We start from the raw sequence: 15,774 nt of genomic DNA, 5'->3' as shown, positions 1-15,774 counted from the left end.
TTATTTTAATTGAAATGCCTTGGAACACCCAGTCTTTAGCTTAAAGAGCGACTGGCTCTGGGGTTCCAGAGAGGGAAGGATGATAAGCAGAGAAGTCACATGCCCTTGCTACTCACCTGTTATCTCATTGAGAATGCCTTTGCACTTGGCCACCGACACACCCAGCTTGATGTAGACCGCTTTTATGGCACCGCCAAGTTTAAAATCATGTTTGGCACAGGCCTGGACATCCTTAAGAGAATAATCTGAAGGAAGCAAGCAAAGAGGCTCATGACCTAGAAGGTAATTTGTCCTGTGCCTTTTCCTGTGATTGATTCCAGAGGCCTAACCCTTCCTGGAGGCCCACAGGGACTCAGGTGTAAATTAATGGGTGGCCAGCCTGATGGCAAGAAATGCAGGCAGCTCCTAGCACCAGGGTAGAGACCTCATTAGAGATCAGCATCGACGTCCCCTTTCAGCCTCTTCAAAGACTCTGAGGGTTTTTGTTGCTCTCCAAAGACAGGACATGCTCAGAGTCACTTTCTAAAAATGTGGCTCCTTATCAGACCTCTAGGGATGAATCCAGTGAGTAGAGCCTGCTGCAGGCTGTCCCCCTTCCCCTGACCCTTCCCACTCTACTCTTTGATATAGTAGAAAGAATTTGTTAATTGATTAGTTGAGTTAATGCTTACGAAGTGTCGGGTATAGTGCCTGGCAAAGAAAAGGAGCTGATTTCCCTTATTTCTTCTCCGTTTTTGGACCATTGCCCATCTGTCCCTTTCTAATTCTCCCCAAGGCATCTTCCTATCCTGGGCTTGCTGAAGTCTTCGGTATGACTTGTAAACACCTTTCTGTAGCACTGTGAGGCCAGGGAAAGGAGAGGAGAACAGCTTTGGTACCTGGGATTGTCTAGAAATGTTGGTGCAGATCAGTTTTCCCCAAAGCATGTTCCTTGAAACATGAATTCCATGATGATATCTCTTATAATTCTTGTAACAGTAAGAATGACAAGAAATCGGGCTTTTGCAGTCAAGCCAGTGTGACAAATGTTGTATCAAAAGAGGTGGAGTGGTCACTTGACTTCAGCACACCTGTGAAACTCTAAAAGTGGGATCTATTATATGTTTATCCAAGTTGATCACAGAACCTTTCTGTAGGAAGCAATCTGAGGAACTATGAAAAGTGCTTTTGAAACCTCTGGTATGGAGGACAGATCTTGGCAAGACTGGGGCCACACTGATCTAGATTTACCTTGTACACCATGTGTCCTCTTGCAAGTACACTGGACCTGTAACCAAGCCCTGGCGCTGCCACTGTAAACTGTGTGACCTAGGGCAGGTCACTTAACCTGACAAATGCCATGTTGGAGGAAAGAATACTGGATTGGGAGGAAGAAGTCATACCTTGGACTTGAAGTTGATTGCAAGTGGGAAGACCTGTAATATCTGCACGGAGAATGGATTGTAGAAAGGGAATGGGAGTTGAGTGTTAGTTTGGAGGCTCTGATAATAATCTGGAACATTGCTGCGCAAAGCGTGGTCTAGGGACCAACGGCACTGATATTACCTCTAAGCTGGTTAGAAATGCAGAATCTTGGGTCTCAACTCAAACTTACTGAATGAGAATCTACCTCCTACAAGATTTATAGATAATTCACATTCATATTAAATTTTGAGAAACACTGGTCTTGGCGTGAGCATAAGGTGGTAACAGTCAAGACAGAAAGAGAAGATAATTTGGGGGGTAGAGCTGATGGGACTTACTAATAGATTGGGAAGAAAGAAAAATAATCAAGGTTGACGCCTAGGTTTTTGCCTTGAGCCACTGACTGAATGGTGGAACCATTCTGAGATGCGGATGACTGCAAAGAAACATATGCAAAAGTTCTCTTTGGGGCATGTTAAGTTTCTGATGGTCATTAGACATTCAAATGAAGATATCTCAGAGGCATTTCCACATGAGCTCTTGGGTGCACAGAAGAGATTCAGGATAGACATATGCATTGGGAATAATCTGCATGTTCAAGGCATTTAAAGCCAGGAGATTGGATGCTATTGTCTAGAGGGAGTTATGTAGAAAAGAGGACTGCCCAGAGAGAGGGCTGGCAAAGGAGGACCAACATCAACCAATTCAAAAAACGACGAGGGGGGCTTCCCTGGTGGCGCAGTGGTTGAGAGTCCGCCTGCCGATGCAGGGGACACGGGTTCGTGCCCCGGTCCGGGAAGATCCCACATGCCGCGGAGCGGCTGGGCCCGTGAGCCATGGCCGCTGAGCCTGAGCGTCCGGAGCCTGTGCTCCGCAACGGGAGGGGCCACAGCAGTGAGAGGCCCGCGTAACTCAAAAAAAAAAGAAAAGAAACGATGAGGAATCTGTCAATGAAACTGTGAAAGTACAGCCAGGGAGGGATGAGGAAAACTCAGAGCATAATTCCTAATGCCTCCCCCAACAAGGAATAGGAGCCTCTCCCTGTTAACTCACACTTCCATGTGCCCCATCAGTAAAGCCATGGTCCTTGGGCAGCGTACCTGCTCTCTCCATGGCCTCTTTGTTCATGATGAGCGTGTATTCATAAATGCCCCCGAGCACGGCCTCTGTGATGTAGTGGGTCCCGAAATCACGAAAGAGATCTCTGTACTCCCCATAGCTGTACTCCAGGGGCAGCCGCTTGACTCTCTGAAGGAATTCGTAATGCAGCATGAGGTTCCTGGGTTTCAGCTTGTAACGCGCTACTTCAAGGTCAGAGCGTGCATGCAGAAATGCGCTTTTCTAAATGAAAGACCAACAAGGGAAAAGCAGACCTTTAAAGTCAGGAATCTGGAACAAGAAGATGAACTTTCCAAATACCATCCCATGTTCTTGGCCAGGAGTCATCACTCATGATTCCTTTAGGAGACTTGAGGGAAGATGGCCTCTTTGACAAGCCTTCATTTCTCAGAAATATTCTGATGTACTTTTCAGCTTGGAAGAGCTTGTTCTTGGCTCACTTCCTTACAGTAGCAAATAAGGACCAAGGAGAAAGGGAAGCAGAAGCAGACAAGGCAGGGAGCAGCAGGTGCCCGTGGACCACTGAGGGGAGACGGGGTTTGCGGACCTGCAAAGGCAACTTCTTGGTTGACGCTTTTTTTTTTTTTTTAAAGAGAAAGAAGGTTTATTCAGGGAGATACACACTCCACAGCCAGAGTGTGGGCCATCTTGGAAGGCGAGAGAGGCCAGTTGATGCTTTTTAAACTCTGAAGAAAAGGCACTCAAGAAAGAGTAGAAGTGGTGCTTTAGGAAGGCTGGACACCGTAGCACATGGCAACGGTCAGCAAACCTCAGCCTGCACTCAGGATCCGGTGCTTGGTTTTGTAAATCCAGTTTTTTGCAGTGCAGCGATGCCTACTTGTTTATGTATTGTCTGTCCCTGCTGTCACCCTATGATGGCAGAGCTCAGCGGTTGCCACAGAGACCCTATGGCCTCGCAAAGCCTGAAATATTTACTCTCTGGCCCTTTACAGAAAAAGTTTGGTGACCCCTGGTGTGTGGGAAAGACTGAAACATGGTAATGCTAGATGAAGGTCAAGCATCCAGGAATGTTACTGTAACCCAAAGCGAGAGGTTCCTACACTGCAGTGAAGGCTGAGGAAAAGGTGAATGCGTGGGAAGTACACATTCTTCCCTCATCTTAAAACTCTCAGCCAGCTTGACCCGTCACCTCTATAAGCCATGCCACCTCTGCTCCCTGCCCTGCTCTCCCCCACCCTAGTCCTGCCCCAGTGACTCATGACTCCCTTCTTCCCATCCTTCCAACCTAAGCAGTCACTAGGTGCTCTGTTCATGACTTTTCTAAATATTTTAGCCTTCTTCCTCTGCCTGGGTTATGATAAAAGCTTCCCCATTGATTTCCTTTCTCCCTCTGGCTGCCCTCAATGCTCCAGTCAGAGTTGACGTCCTAAAACTGTTATTACAATGCTCTTCTGGGCTTAAAACAAAACCCTGCGTTGGCTCTCTACTGCCTGCAGAATAAAATCAACTCCCTTACTCTGAATGTAAGAACTTCACAATCTGTCCCCCAGTAGCCTCCTGGCTTCATCTTCTACAACCCTGAAGTTTTCCCCACCCTACCCCGCATACCTTACTATTCTCCACTGCCCACACCGTACCTCAGCATCCGTTTAACGTTTCACTCTTCCCCACATCTCTTTCATAATATAATTTTGCACATGTTGTTCCTTCTGCCAGAAATGCTCTTCCCTCCCTTTTCTGCCTGACACACACCGACTTATATTTTAAATCCCTGCTACCTGTTGCTGCCTATGTGATGCCATCCCTGAATTTCCCTGACACACACTCCATCTCCCAGGATTGCACTGCGTGTTGCTCCTATTTCCTTTGTAGTATAGACCATGCTGTATTACAACTGATAGCAAAATCAGGACTAGGTTATCTGCAAACGTGTTTACCTCTCCTACTAGACTGTGAGCTTGAAGGCAAGAATCGTGTTATATTTGTCTCTAGGTCCCAAGTGTCTAGTTTAGTGCCTAGCACGATGTAACCATTCTATAACTGGCTGTTTGAATCAGGGAGGTGGGAGGGAGGGAGGGAGAGAGAGAAGGTGCAAAGGATGGTACCCCTCTCTTTCTCTCCTAACAAGGCAAGGTCCTTTTAATCATCCTGTCCCTCATCACTATATTTTAGTCTTGAGCACCTACCGAGCGCCATCCTGGATCTAAAGAGGAAAGAAACAGTCTCTGTCCCCAGGTTGTTCACAGCCGAGAAGATGAAGGAAAATAAGCAGAGACAGTTACAGTCTAGTTCACGTTTACGACTCATTTTCTGCTGGTTAATATTTTGGCAGCAGAGAACTTTCTGAGCCCCTCACCACTCCCTTTTTCTCACATAAATCGCTGTAGACTTTTAATTTCCTCCACGCTCCTCTCAGATTAGTTTGCTACCACATCATGCTCATGTTGCAAACTCTCAGCGACCAGAGAATAAATGCACCTCGTTCACTCTGGAATCCAAGATTCTTCAAGTCCACCTGCCTGTCACCTTACTTCACACTCCAGTTGCTCCTCTTCCACTAAGTCATGGGCTTTGATCTTCACCTTATGGGCAACAGGGAGCAGCTGATACGATTAGATTAGTATCATAAAAACATTTTTCTGGAAGCACATAAATTTGAAGGGGCAAGTTGGAAGACAGGAGACCCGTTAGGAGGGCTGAAGCCAGAGATGAAAGGGCCTGGGCTAGTGAAGATGTAATCAGAGTCTGATTAAGAAATACTGGATGGCCAAGACATGGAAACAACCTAAATGTCCATCGACAGACGAATGGATAGAGAAGATGTGGTATATATATACGATGGAATGTTACTCAGCCATGAAAAGAATGAAATAACGCCATTTGCAGCAACACGGAGGCAACTAGAGATTATCATACTAAGTGAAGTAAGTCGGACAGAGAAAGACAAATACCATATGACATCACTTATATGTGGAATTTAAAATATGACACAAATGAATTTATCTATGAAACAGAAACAGACTCACAGACATAGAGAACAGACTTGTGGGTGCCAAGGCCAGGACAGGGGGAGGGATGGAGTGGGAGTTTGGGGTTAGCAGATGCAAACTATTATGCATAGAATGGATAACCAACGAGGTCCTACCGTACAGCATAGGGAACTATATTCACGATGGAAAATAACACAAAAAGGAATGTATATATTTATGTATACCTGAACCACTTTTCTGTAGAGCAGAAGTTAACGCAACATTGTAAATCAACTATACTTTAATTTAAAAAAAATGAAGAAATACTGGAGAGTGAACCTAAAGGATTTGGTGGCCAACAAATGTGGGAATGAAGAGAAAAGAGAGCCAAATATGATTCTGACATTCCTAGCCTGGAAAGGCAGAAGGAAAAGAATGCTATTTAACACAGACAGCTTGGCGGGAAGCACTTGCTTTGGAGTGTCCATAAGACATCTAAGTAGTGATAACTAGAGGAATGGGTGGTGCGGGTCTGAGCTTCACAGAAAGGGGAGAAGCGGTGGTGAAGGCTCATGCTTGCCCTGGGAGAGGAGCGGGGTGAACAGAAGAGTCACCTGCAGCAGCTGTAGAGTAAGAAGGGAAGAGGGCCACAAATGAAAATAGAGAACAGGTGGGGCTGTTAGAACCCAGGAAGGAAAGTAACTGATACGGACCAGAAAGCAAGCAGGAAAAACAGGCATGTGACCACAACAACACCCCCAAGAAGTTGGAGGTGACCCCAGAAGAGGTCTTGGGTGACAATCTGGAGAGGAATTTCATCTGAATATTTGGAACAGAAGTCAAATTGCTGGGAGTCGAAAAGTCTCCAGAGATGATTTAGTCTTGCAAAGCTATGCTCTTAGCTTAATGAAAACCAAGGGAAAAGCTCATTAGAAAATGAGAGTACACAGAGAACTATATTCAATAACCTATGGTAAACCATAATGGAAAAGAATATTAAAAAAAGAATGTCTTTATATGTATACATGAATCACTTTGCTGTACAGCAGAAATGAACACACTGTGAATCAATTATACTTCAATAAAAAAATTAAAACTGAGAAAATAACATTGTAAATCAACTATACGCCAATAAAATTAAAATAGTAAAAAAAGACAAAAACAAAAACAATGCCATACTAAAAAAAAAAAAAAAAGAAAGTAAATAATTATAGAAGGCCACCCCTGTCTGGCCTTTCTGAAAAGTAAGTTAATGTAAGGCCAAGGTATTTTTTTGTGAAAAGCTTTTTGAGATAGCAAATATAATTGGCTGCCATTACCAGTAGCAATACAGAATACAGACACATCTGTGGGCATGAAAATTCAAATGAATACATAGAAATGGAAGAGCACCCGAAGGGTACTTACCGTATGAGAGAATCGTTTGGTCCTGCTAATAAAACGTTTGCCGTTATCACTTGCACTGCTAATGCCAAGTTCAAATATCCCAGGTATTTTAAAACCAAAGCTGAAACTAAACTTGCTAATTGTTGTCCTTGAGACATTATGTTCGAAATCTGAGTATGATTCATATTCTGTCAGTGCAAATTCATATTTGCCTTGGGTCTGAAGGAAGAAAAAAGAAAATGTTCCTTATGTCATTTGACTTACATCAGTTCAAGTCAACAGATATCCACTGTACTCTTACTATGTTCCAGGTACTAGACTAAGTGCTCCGGACACAAAATACTCAGAGGCGCCCACATCTCCACCCCCAGGGCTCTTGATCCAGCAGGAGAAACAGATGTGTCCAAGCTGATACTCAGAGGTGGGCGCTTGATTTGGACGTCAACTGACAGAAACGTAGGAGAACATTCTGGGCTGTAGGCAGAGACGTGGAGGTGGGCAAGGGCAGGGTGTGGTCCAGAAACTGTAGGGATGCTAGTGCAGTTGTAGCAGAAGATACAAGAGTGAGGGGAAGACAAAGGTGCTATGAGAGGGTGTGCTGGCATCCAGACGCTGAGGCTCTGAATGACCTGTCAAAATGTGAGCTCAATCCAAGAACGAGCCAACCGAGGAAGCAGCTGAGCATCAGGAAGCTCGTGACGGGATGGAAGCGCGGTTGGGTTGGAAGGGATGAATCTGGGGTCAGAGAGACAAGCCAATGCGGAGGCCGTAAGAGGAGCTCAGTGAAGAAAGGCAGTGCAGGGGCGATGCAGGGACAGGGCAGCCAAGCGCCTTTGAGAACTTAGAGGAGCTGTTTGCTCGAAAATCAGTGCTCGTGGTGCTGTGCACAGGGAACTGCCAAGGGCGCTGCCTCGGTGGCCTCCGAGTAACCAGCCCCAAAGCGTCTCCGCCCACACCCCACCGGCTTCTGGATACTTGCAGTCCCCATAACACCTCAGCTTCCGAGGAAGAAAAGCAGGTGTGATTCTGAGCGTGGCGGAGAGTAAGGCACCCAAGGTGGGAGGCACCATTTTCTCGTTGGGTAACCCTGGACATTGGCCTTAACCTCTCTGTGCCCCGGTTTCTTCATGTGTAAAATGGATATGATAACGGGTCCTTCATTGGGCTTGTTCTGAGGGTTGAGTTTATGTGGGTGAAACACTGTACAGCGCCTGGCACAGGGCTCAAAACACAGCTATGGAGAGAGGAAGCTCTATATCCTGCCTGGGCCAGGAGCTGTCTTTACCAGGAGGATAAACGGCTACTCTGAGATCCTCCCTTGAAAGCGGAGGCCACAGGGATGGAGCTGGACACCACGGGGGAGGGTGTGTTTGTCCCAAGGCGCATTTTGTCTTTTTCAGCCAATAACTATGTGTGGGGAGGGGAGCAGGAAAGGAGAGGGAGGAGGAGTAGCAGTCTAACCTCAGGACTGCACAATTTTAGACGTGAAAACTACCATCCACGTCATCCAGTCCAGCCCCCTCCTTTTACAGATGAGGAAACTGAGGCACAGAGAAGAGCAGGAACTTAGCCTAAAGAACAACTGGGACCTGTGACAGAGCCAGGCCTGGCACCCAAGTCTCTCCCTCAGTCTCAGGTGTGTGTGTCACACTGTAACACAGTCTATTCTAAACCCCACTTCCTGTGAGTTTGCTTTTAAGTCTGCTTGTTAATAACACAGGCTTATCTTGGTAGAGCATTTTATAACTTAAAAAAATGCTTAGAACAAAGCCTGGTTCTAATAGGCAAGGACTTGATAATAAGAGTTAGCACTTCCTGTCATCTGGCTGTCTCTGGACGCTAGGATTCTTGCATGTCTGTCACGATGATTCTAGTATCACCTGGCATCTGAAACATCTATCTCTTTGCCACTCAATTGACTACATTTATTCAAACCACTGACTCATGATTCCAGTCACAAGGTTAAGTCGCTTGTGTCACTTCCTACCCCACTGACCGTTTGCTCTTCCATCACTGATATAATTCTTTGTCTGTAATGTCTATATAAACTCTGGAAGTCTAGGTAGGGTGTCCCAGCTGTCATACCAATGTTAATATGTGAAAGTCTGTGAAATTTTCCAAAGGCAAAATAAAGTATGGACCTTACAGTGTCTGTATTTGCTTTTGCTACAAATATGAAACTGAAGCTACCAGTCTTCTCTATCTATGGCTATAAATAAAAAACAAAAATAGCCTTTTTATCATCCCCCCCAAAAAAGAAGAGTTAGCGCTTCCTGAGACTCACCAATTAAACCAGGTGTTGTGTGTGCTAAGCACTTACACTCACTAATCACCTCACTAATCCTCTGCGTGCAGGTAGAAGCTTTATAACTCCCATTTTAAAAACAGGAAAACGGAGGCGCAGAGCCTTTAAGATGATACAGATGGTAAGTTGCAAAGGCATCTGTGAGACTCCAAATCCTAAGCTATGCCCGTCTCTTCAGGGGAGCTTTTGTTATTACCGTTAGTATGATTACGGCTACTACATCTCTGTACTGCCTTTACTATACATGGCATGTCAGCCTCACCACTGTGTCCAGAGGAAGGGACCACCCATTTTACGTATGAAGAATTGACGCTCAGAGAGAAAAAGCGATGCGTCGGCGCTCGCCCAGCAGGCAGGCTGTAGGCCGGGTCTGGATCCATGCTACTGGCTGCTCTGCCAGTGTCCCTGCCATGGCCCTGTGGTGGCTTCCTGGCCGGCACATACCTGTGGGATGAAGTTTTCCACATTGTATGGCTTCCGAAACCTCGTGTTGAGTATGTAATGGGGGGAGCAGGCACCGGCGTAATACCTGTGATCGAGAACTGGGCCCTCCAAGTTGTTTGTGAACAAATTTATCCTGCAGGGAAGGGGTGGAGAAGGGTAAGAGGTGAGGGTGTAATCCCAACTGGTAGACCTACTAAAGGACAGCCAAATTCCTTGGTACGGCACTCAAGGCCCTCAATATCTGGATGAAACCAGCTTTCCGGCTTCATCTCTGGACACTCCCAGCCAGTCACAAAGCCAGTCCCTTACTACTTGGGGGTGTTCTTCCTCCAGTCTGCTTTGCTCCTCTCCTGTGTAAGGGCTGTTCCCTACGCCTAAATGCCCTTCCAGCCATTCACTGTTTTATCTCTCACTTATCTCTCAAGAATGGGTTCCGTCGTTGTCTGTCGTGGGCAGCCTTCACTGACACTTGTACCAAGCTGCGTGCATTAGAGGTCCTCATTAGACCCCGTGCTTGCCCCATTCATGTATTTATTGTTCTGCACCCACTGCAGGTGCCTTCTAAGAATGGTCTAGCATGGGAGGCAAGAACATGGACTCTGCAGCCAGATGCCTGGGGTCAAATTCCTGCTCTGCCATTTACGAGTTCTGTAACCTTGGGTACACCAGTTAACCTCTCAGTCTCCTCATTCGTAAAATGGGAACAAAGAAAATCTTATCTCTTGGAGTGGTTGTGAGGATTACACGTGTCCATATTCGTTAAGTGCTTAGAACACTACTTGGTCTGTGATAAAGGCTTGTTATTATTTATGTGTCTGTTGTCTCCCCTAGATTCTGTGCTCCTTGGGGATGGTGGTTTTCTTCTTAATTTCTGTATGACCCCCATCACAAGACACTAAATTAATTCCCATTTACTGAGGGTCTAACAGACACAGTCACAGATGGCTCAGGGCATCACCTTACTCAATGTCCCTGAAGTCCTGGATGCCATTATGTCCATTTAGAAAGAATGAAAATACTGTCTCTAATTTGACATTCTTTCTCACCGCCTCCTAAGAAGCCTCCATTCCTGGAGGCTTGTTCTTGCCGACCATGCTAGACCATTCTTGGAAGTCTGCTTTGACTACTACCGACAGCCATTTTTTTGTTCAAAGGAGCTCTGTCTCCTTTTAGCTTCTGCCTGTTGGCCTGTTCTGCTCTACCAGAATTGTCTTAGGCTCTCCTGTGACAGAGTTTCTTGTAGCATAATAATGTATATTCTTTTTTTTTTTTTGTGGTACGCGGGCCTCTCACTGTTTTGGCCTCTCCCGTTGCGGAGCATAGGCTCTGGACACGCAGGCTTAGCGGCCATGGCTCACGGGCCCAGCTGATCCGTGGCATGTGGGATCCTCCTAGACCGGGGCACGAACCCACGCCCCCTGCATCGGCAGGCGGACTCCCAACCACCGCGCCACCAAAGAAGCCCCATTTATTTTTTTAATACTGTAATAATCAATTACACATATTGGCTCACTGAATCCATGGGTATTATTATTATACCCATTTAACAGATGAGGAAAGCGAGGCACAGAGAGGGCAACCGAACTGCCCAGCAGCTGGCAGGGCCAGGACTCAAAGTCTGAGTGTCTTAAGTCAAGAGCAGAGTCTGCTTTCTTCCCACCACACGCACACCTGCTGCCTCTTGTGTATTAGTTTATCACCACGGCATTAGCTTATGCATCCCTCACAGATTGGAAAGAAGGGTATTACTAACTTCCGTCTACAAACGACAAAACTAAGGCACCATACAGACAAGTGCCTCAGCCAGGGTCCCGTGGCCTGTGAGCCGTATTTCTGCCCCTCCCGCAGGGTCCAGTCAGCCTCTGCTACTGGCTCTGAATGTCCACTCTGTCACCCTCTTTGCCGTGTGACTTCTGAGAACTCTCTTAACTTTCCAGGCCTCAGTTTCCTTATCGAGGAGATGGGGCTTATAGTCACTCGTTTCTAAGGAGGTCCTGAGAGGAGGTTTTCCCCACCTGAGTCGTCTGTATCTCTAATGACAACCTTTCAGGATGGAGGTCTGACGTTCATTTAGGAAGAGGGAGAACCCCATCCAGGGCCACTCTGCTCCCCACACTGCGTCACACACGCTGATTTGTGAGGCGTCTGAAGGGAGGCCCTCCTCTTCCCCTGGAGGCTGAGAGGCTGCAGTGCACAGCAGGAAAGGAGGGTGGGCACCAGGGCAGTCTGGTCCCTTCTGACCCCTCACCTCCCCAGAGGATTTAACCAACTCAGAGGCCCCCAGATTGGCTGCACACAGAGTGGCTGCAGAGCCGTGCTGGAAATGCACTCCTTCACTGGCTAATTACTTAGCACCTTCTCCTCTGGGCCAGCCCGATAGAGAAACAGATAAACCTCCCTCGCAGCTGTCAAGGGGATTCAAAGGTAATCCTTCCCACTAGCTATCTATTTTACCTTTGGTAGTGTATATATGTCCATGCCACTCTCTCGCTTTGTCACAGCTCACCCTTCCCACTCTCTGTATCCTCAAGTCCATTCTCTAGTAGGTCTGTGTCTTTATTCCTGTCTTACCTCTACTTTGTTATACAGCAGAAACTAACACACCATTGTAAAGCAATTATACTCCAATAAAGATTAAAAAAAAAAAAAAAGAAAGGTAATGCTTAGAAAGTACCTAACACAGTCACAGAGCAGGTGTCAAATAACCCTTCCCCCAGCCCTCGCGTGGAGCCTCCGCAGCCCCAACACACAGCTCTGCCCTCAATGCTCCCTCCCTGCAGCTGCGTAGGTCCATCTCTCTGTGGGATGTGCTCCCGGAGGCCCTGGGTCTGTCCTCCGGGAGTAGCCACAAGCATCCGCGTACACCCCTGCCTTTTTCAGAAAGGAAAACGGAGCCACTCTGTTTACAGGTCCATCCCTGGTTCTTCTCCAGAATCACATTTAACTGTGTGCCCTTCCAACTCTACAGCAGAAGGCGGTAACTTACCCACTGGCCAGGCTGCCAATGGCCCAGTATTGGTCCATTTCCTGCTGACATTTTTTATAAATCCTTCTACAGTTCCCCTCATCTGACTGGTCTCCACAGTCGTTGTCCCCGTTACAAAGAAGTCTGCGGTTTACACACCTCCCTGGAATGGAGAAAGGGGGTTACCCACGGTCCGAGGCCAGTAAGATGGGGGGGGGACTCACATGGTTTGAGACCCACTGTGGGCCGGACACTTTGCTGTGCCTTTAATGCTCTGTTTGCATTAGTCCTCATGTATCAGGGTGGGTGGGTAATGGAATCCACAGTTTAACCCCCCAAAGAAGCCAGTGTTATATTTCTGAAAGTACTTGAGGGCAGATCCACTAGGCAGGGGTCGAGTGGCCAGACAGGAAGGAAGGCTGGACTCCTCTGCTTGGCACTGGTGAGAGGTGGTGGGTTCGGTGGGCCTTATAATAGTACTAGTCGTGGGACCTTCCAAATGTTACCTGACCCCACCCCCCCGCCTCAATGTACTCATCTGTAAAATAGGGACTCCATCGTACCTACCCCCTAGGGTTGCTGGGGATTTAAATGAATGAAACAGTACTGGCTCATGGTAAGTGCTGGATAAGTGTTGTTATTACTATTATTAGTGTTTTGATGGCCCAAATGCACATTGCTGGTAAGTACTGGCAGGAGGATTGGAACCTATAGCTTTCTTATCACAAACTCTCCCCACTAAACCACACTGCCTTCAACACCAGAGCCATTCGGACTACTTTTATTTTTTTGTGCGGTGCGAGGGCCTCTCACTGTTGTGGCCTCTCCCGTTGCGGAGCACAGGCTCCGGACGCGCAGGCTCAGCGGCCATGGCTCACGGGCCCAGCCGCTCCGCGGCATGTGGGATCCTCCCGGACCGGGGCACGAACCCGCGTCCCCTGCATCGGCAGGCGGACTCTCAACCACTGCGCCACCAGGGAAGCGCCGGACTACTTTTAGATGATAAAATTATTTGGACTGTATGTTTAAAATTATTTGCTTCCTTGAAACTCTTTTCCCCATTGACTTGACTTCCTTTCTTATTTGTATATTCTTGCGGGATAAAGCCCATAAGACAGGTAACCTTTTTTCCTCAGATGTGTCTGGTCATTTTTAACCAATGTTTTGGGGTATTAAAGGCAGAAGAGTAACAATCTGGTTTTCATATGTTCCTTACAAGGCATTTAAACTAAAGCCTGCCCAAATAACCATTGTGGCTTTGGTCAGAATCATGGAACACTGGTCATAATTAGTCCATGGACACCCTGTAAAAGTCTTTCAGATTTACTGGATGGAGTTTCGCCTTTGCAATAAGCCCTAGAAATTGCTCTAATTCTTTCTGAGAAGATCCCTAAGCACAGTCCACATGGTTACAGAGAATGTAGAGAGTTGCAACTCCCATCTAGATAATTTGGGTCAAAATACTCTGATTTTTGCTGGAGCCTTGGAGAAACAGAGAGGCATACGTTTGCCTGAATGAGCCAGAGGAATGAATTGAAAAGACAAGTGTTTACTTAGCTCTGCCACTGATGATTATTCATTTGTGCGCGCCTTCCTCCCTTCCTTCCCTCTGTCTGCCCGTTCATCTGTCTTTTCTTTCTTTCCCTTGCTTCCTTTAATCGAAAATGTTTTATGACTATCTCATGGGTTAAGGGTTATGCTGTACTTGGTGATACAGAAGTGCAGGGACCATCTCACCAAAGAGCTTTCAGAGATAAATGATGCTACCCACCCTACCCACGTGGGTCCTCGTCACACGAGCAAAGGTGCGTAGGAAGAGGACTGTTGCAGGTGGCTTTGCTACATTGCACTTAGCCTCAAACCTCTGAGAAAGCCAGCAGAACTCAGGGTCTGCAAAGAGCTTTCACATCCATTGTGTCACTTGATGTTTATAGCAAACTTGTAAGGTATTAACATCACTTCTGATTTTCTGTTTAGAGAACCAACAAGTGAGGAGGTTAAGTGATTTCTCTAAATTACAAAGTCAAAGTAAGATTTAACTCGGGAGCTCTTATTCTAGCACACATAATTTTGGCGTCCATAATGTCAGTGAATGTAATTTGAATTCCCCGATTCCTAATTGTACCTCCTCCACTTACCTGCTATATGATCTTGCGTGAGTAACTTCTCCAAGTCTCAATTTCTCAATTTGTAAAATGAGGGTAATATTAACACCTACAGGGTAGGGTTGTTTTTATGAAATAATACGTGTAAAAAGAGGTCAAGGAGGCCTCCTGACCTGACACAGGACCGTGATCTTGAGCACCAGGCAATGGCCAGTCCTCCCACCATCATGTGCCATTGGCTCACTTGATAGCTTTCCCCTCCCGCTCCTGCGTCCCTTTATACCTGTCTGCGCACACACAAAGCCTTCACAGCGCACTTGACTTCTGCATGGCCTGTTGGAAACACAGTCTTCAACTTCCTTGTCAGAGAAGGTGCACGGTTCCCCATGGAACTGAGAGGGCTGGAGCAAGTAGGCATGTCTGTACTGTAGCAGAGAGGAGCAAGGTGAACCAAGGGCAGAGCCTTGGAGACCTGGGGAGCTAAGGGGTACACTTAGGGATCTATGTTGCCATTGGCTGGTTGTCTATTTCAAATAGACTGGGGGCCCTCTGAGGGCAGGGACCTTATCTTCAGTTTCTGCATCCACAGTGATCAGTAAAGATTTGCTAAATGTGGGGAAAGCGTGGGCTTTGGACTCAAAGGTGTAAGTGCCTTGATGCAGCCAGTTCAGTCTTTCAGCTTGATTAATCCAATGGGTTGATTCAAGTATTCTCATCTACTAAGTAGCTTATAACACAAAAGCATGCACTTTGGAGCCACTGACTCTGATACTTTTTAGTTATGTGATATCAGGTAAGCTACTTAAGCAATGTGACCTCAATTTACTAATCTGTAAAATGGGGATAATGAATTACCTAAATATACAGTTATGGAGTTTCAATTATATGTGTGAGATATATATGAAACCTCATGTTGTCTGGTACACAGGAGGCACTCAATTGCTTGTGCTCATTTTTCTTTTTAATTATTAATCATTTTTAGCAGTCAATATTTCTCTATCTCTAGATTGTTTATTCCAGAAATATGGATTGGATTTCCAAACTTTTGATTGAGCCACCCAATGTTAGGTGCTACTTATGCTTGTTTGGTTTTGATCATAATCGTGCCCTCTGGGC

At 46.4% G+C, this 15,774-nt stretch overlaps 1 protein-coding gene across 1 annotated transcript in view; it reads right to left on the bottom strand.

Moving 5' to 3' along the window:
- The window catches only part of C8B (complement C8 beta chain), a 40,308-nt gene that overhangs the window by 15,890 nt on the left and 8,644 nt on the right, over positions 1-15,774 (bottom strand). Inside the window, exons 3-8 of the mRNA XM_030870418.2 lie at positions 14,942-15,083; positions 12,575-12,716; positions 9,589-9,721; positions 6,861-7,058; positions 2,505-2,745; positions 117-245 (exon numbers count right to left, since the gene is read on the bottom strand). Of these exons, the coding sequence (XP_030726278.1) occupies positions 117-245; positions 2,505-2,745; positions 6,861-7,058; positions 9,589-9,721; positions 12,575-12,716; positions 14,942-15,083 (985 nt within the window). The remainder of the gene's footprint in view (positions 1-116; positions 246-2,504; positions 2,746-6,860; positions 7,059-9,588; positions 9,722-12,574; positions 12,717-14,941; positions 15,084-15,774) is intronic.

The sequence above is a fragment of the Globicephala melas genome, chromosome 1 (assembly GCF_963455315.2).
Source record: "Globicephala melas chromosome 1, mGloMel1.2, whole genome shotgun sequence".
NCBI classification, from domain to species: domain Eukaryota; kingdom Metazoa; phylum Chordata; class Mammalia; order Artiodactyla; family Delphinidae; genus Globicephala; species Globicephala melas.
Note: the sequence above shows the minus strand (reverse complement) of the source record. Positions and strands in the feature narration are given on the sequence as shown.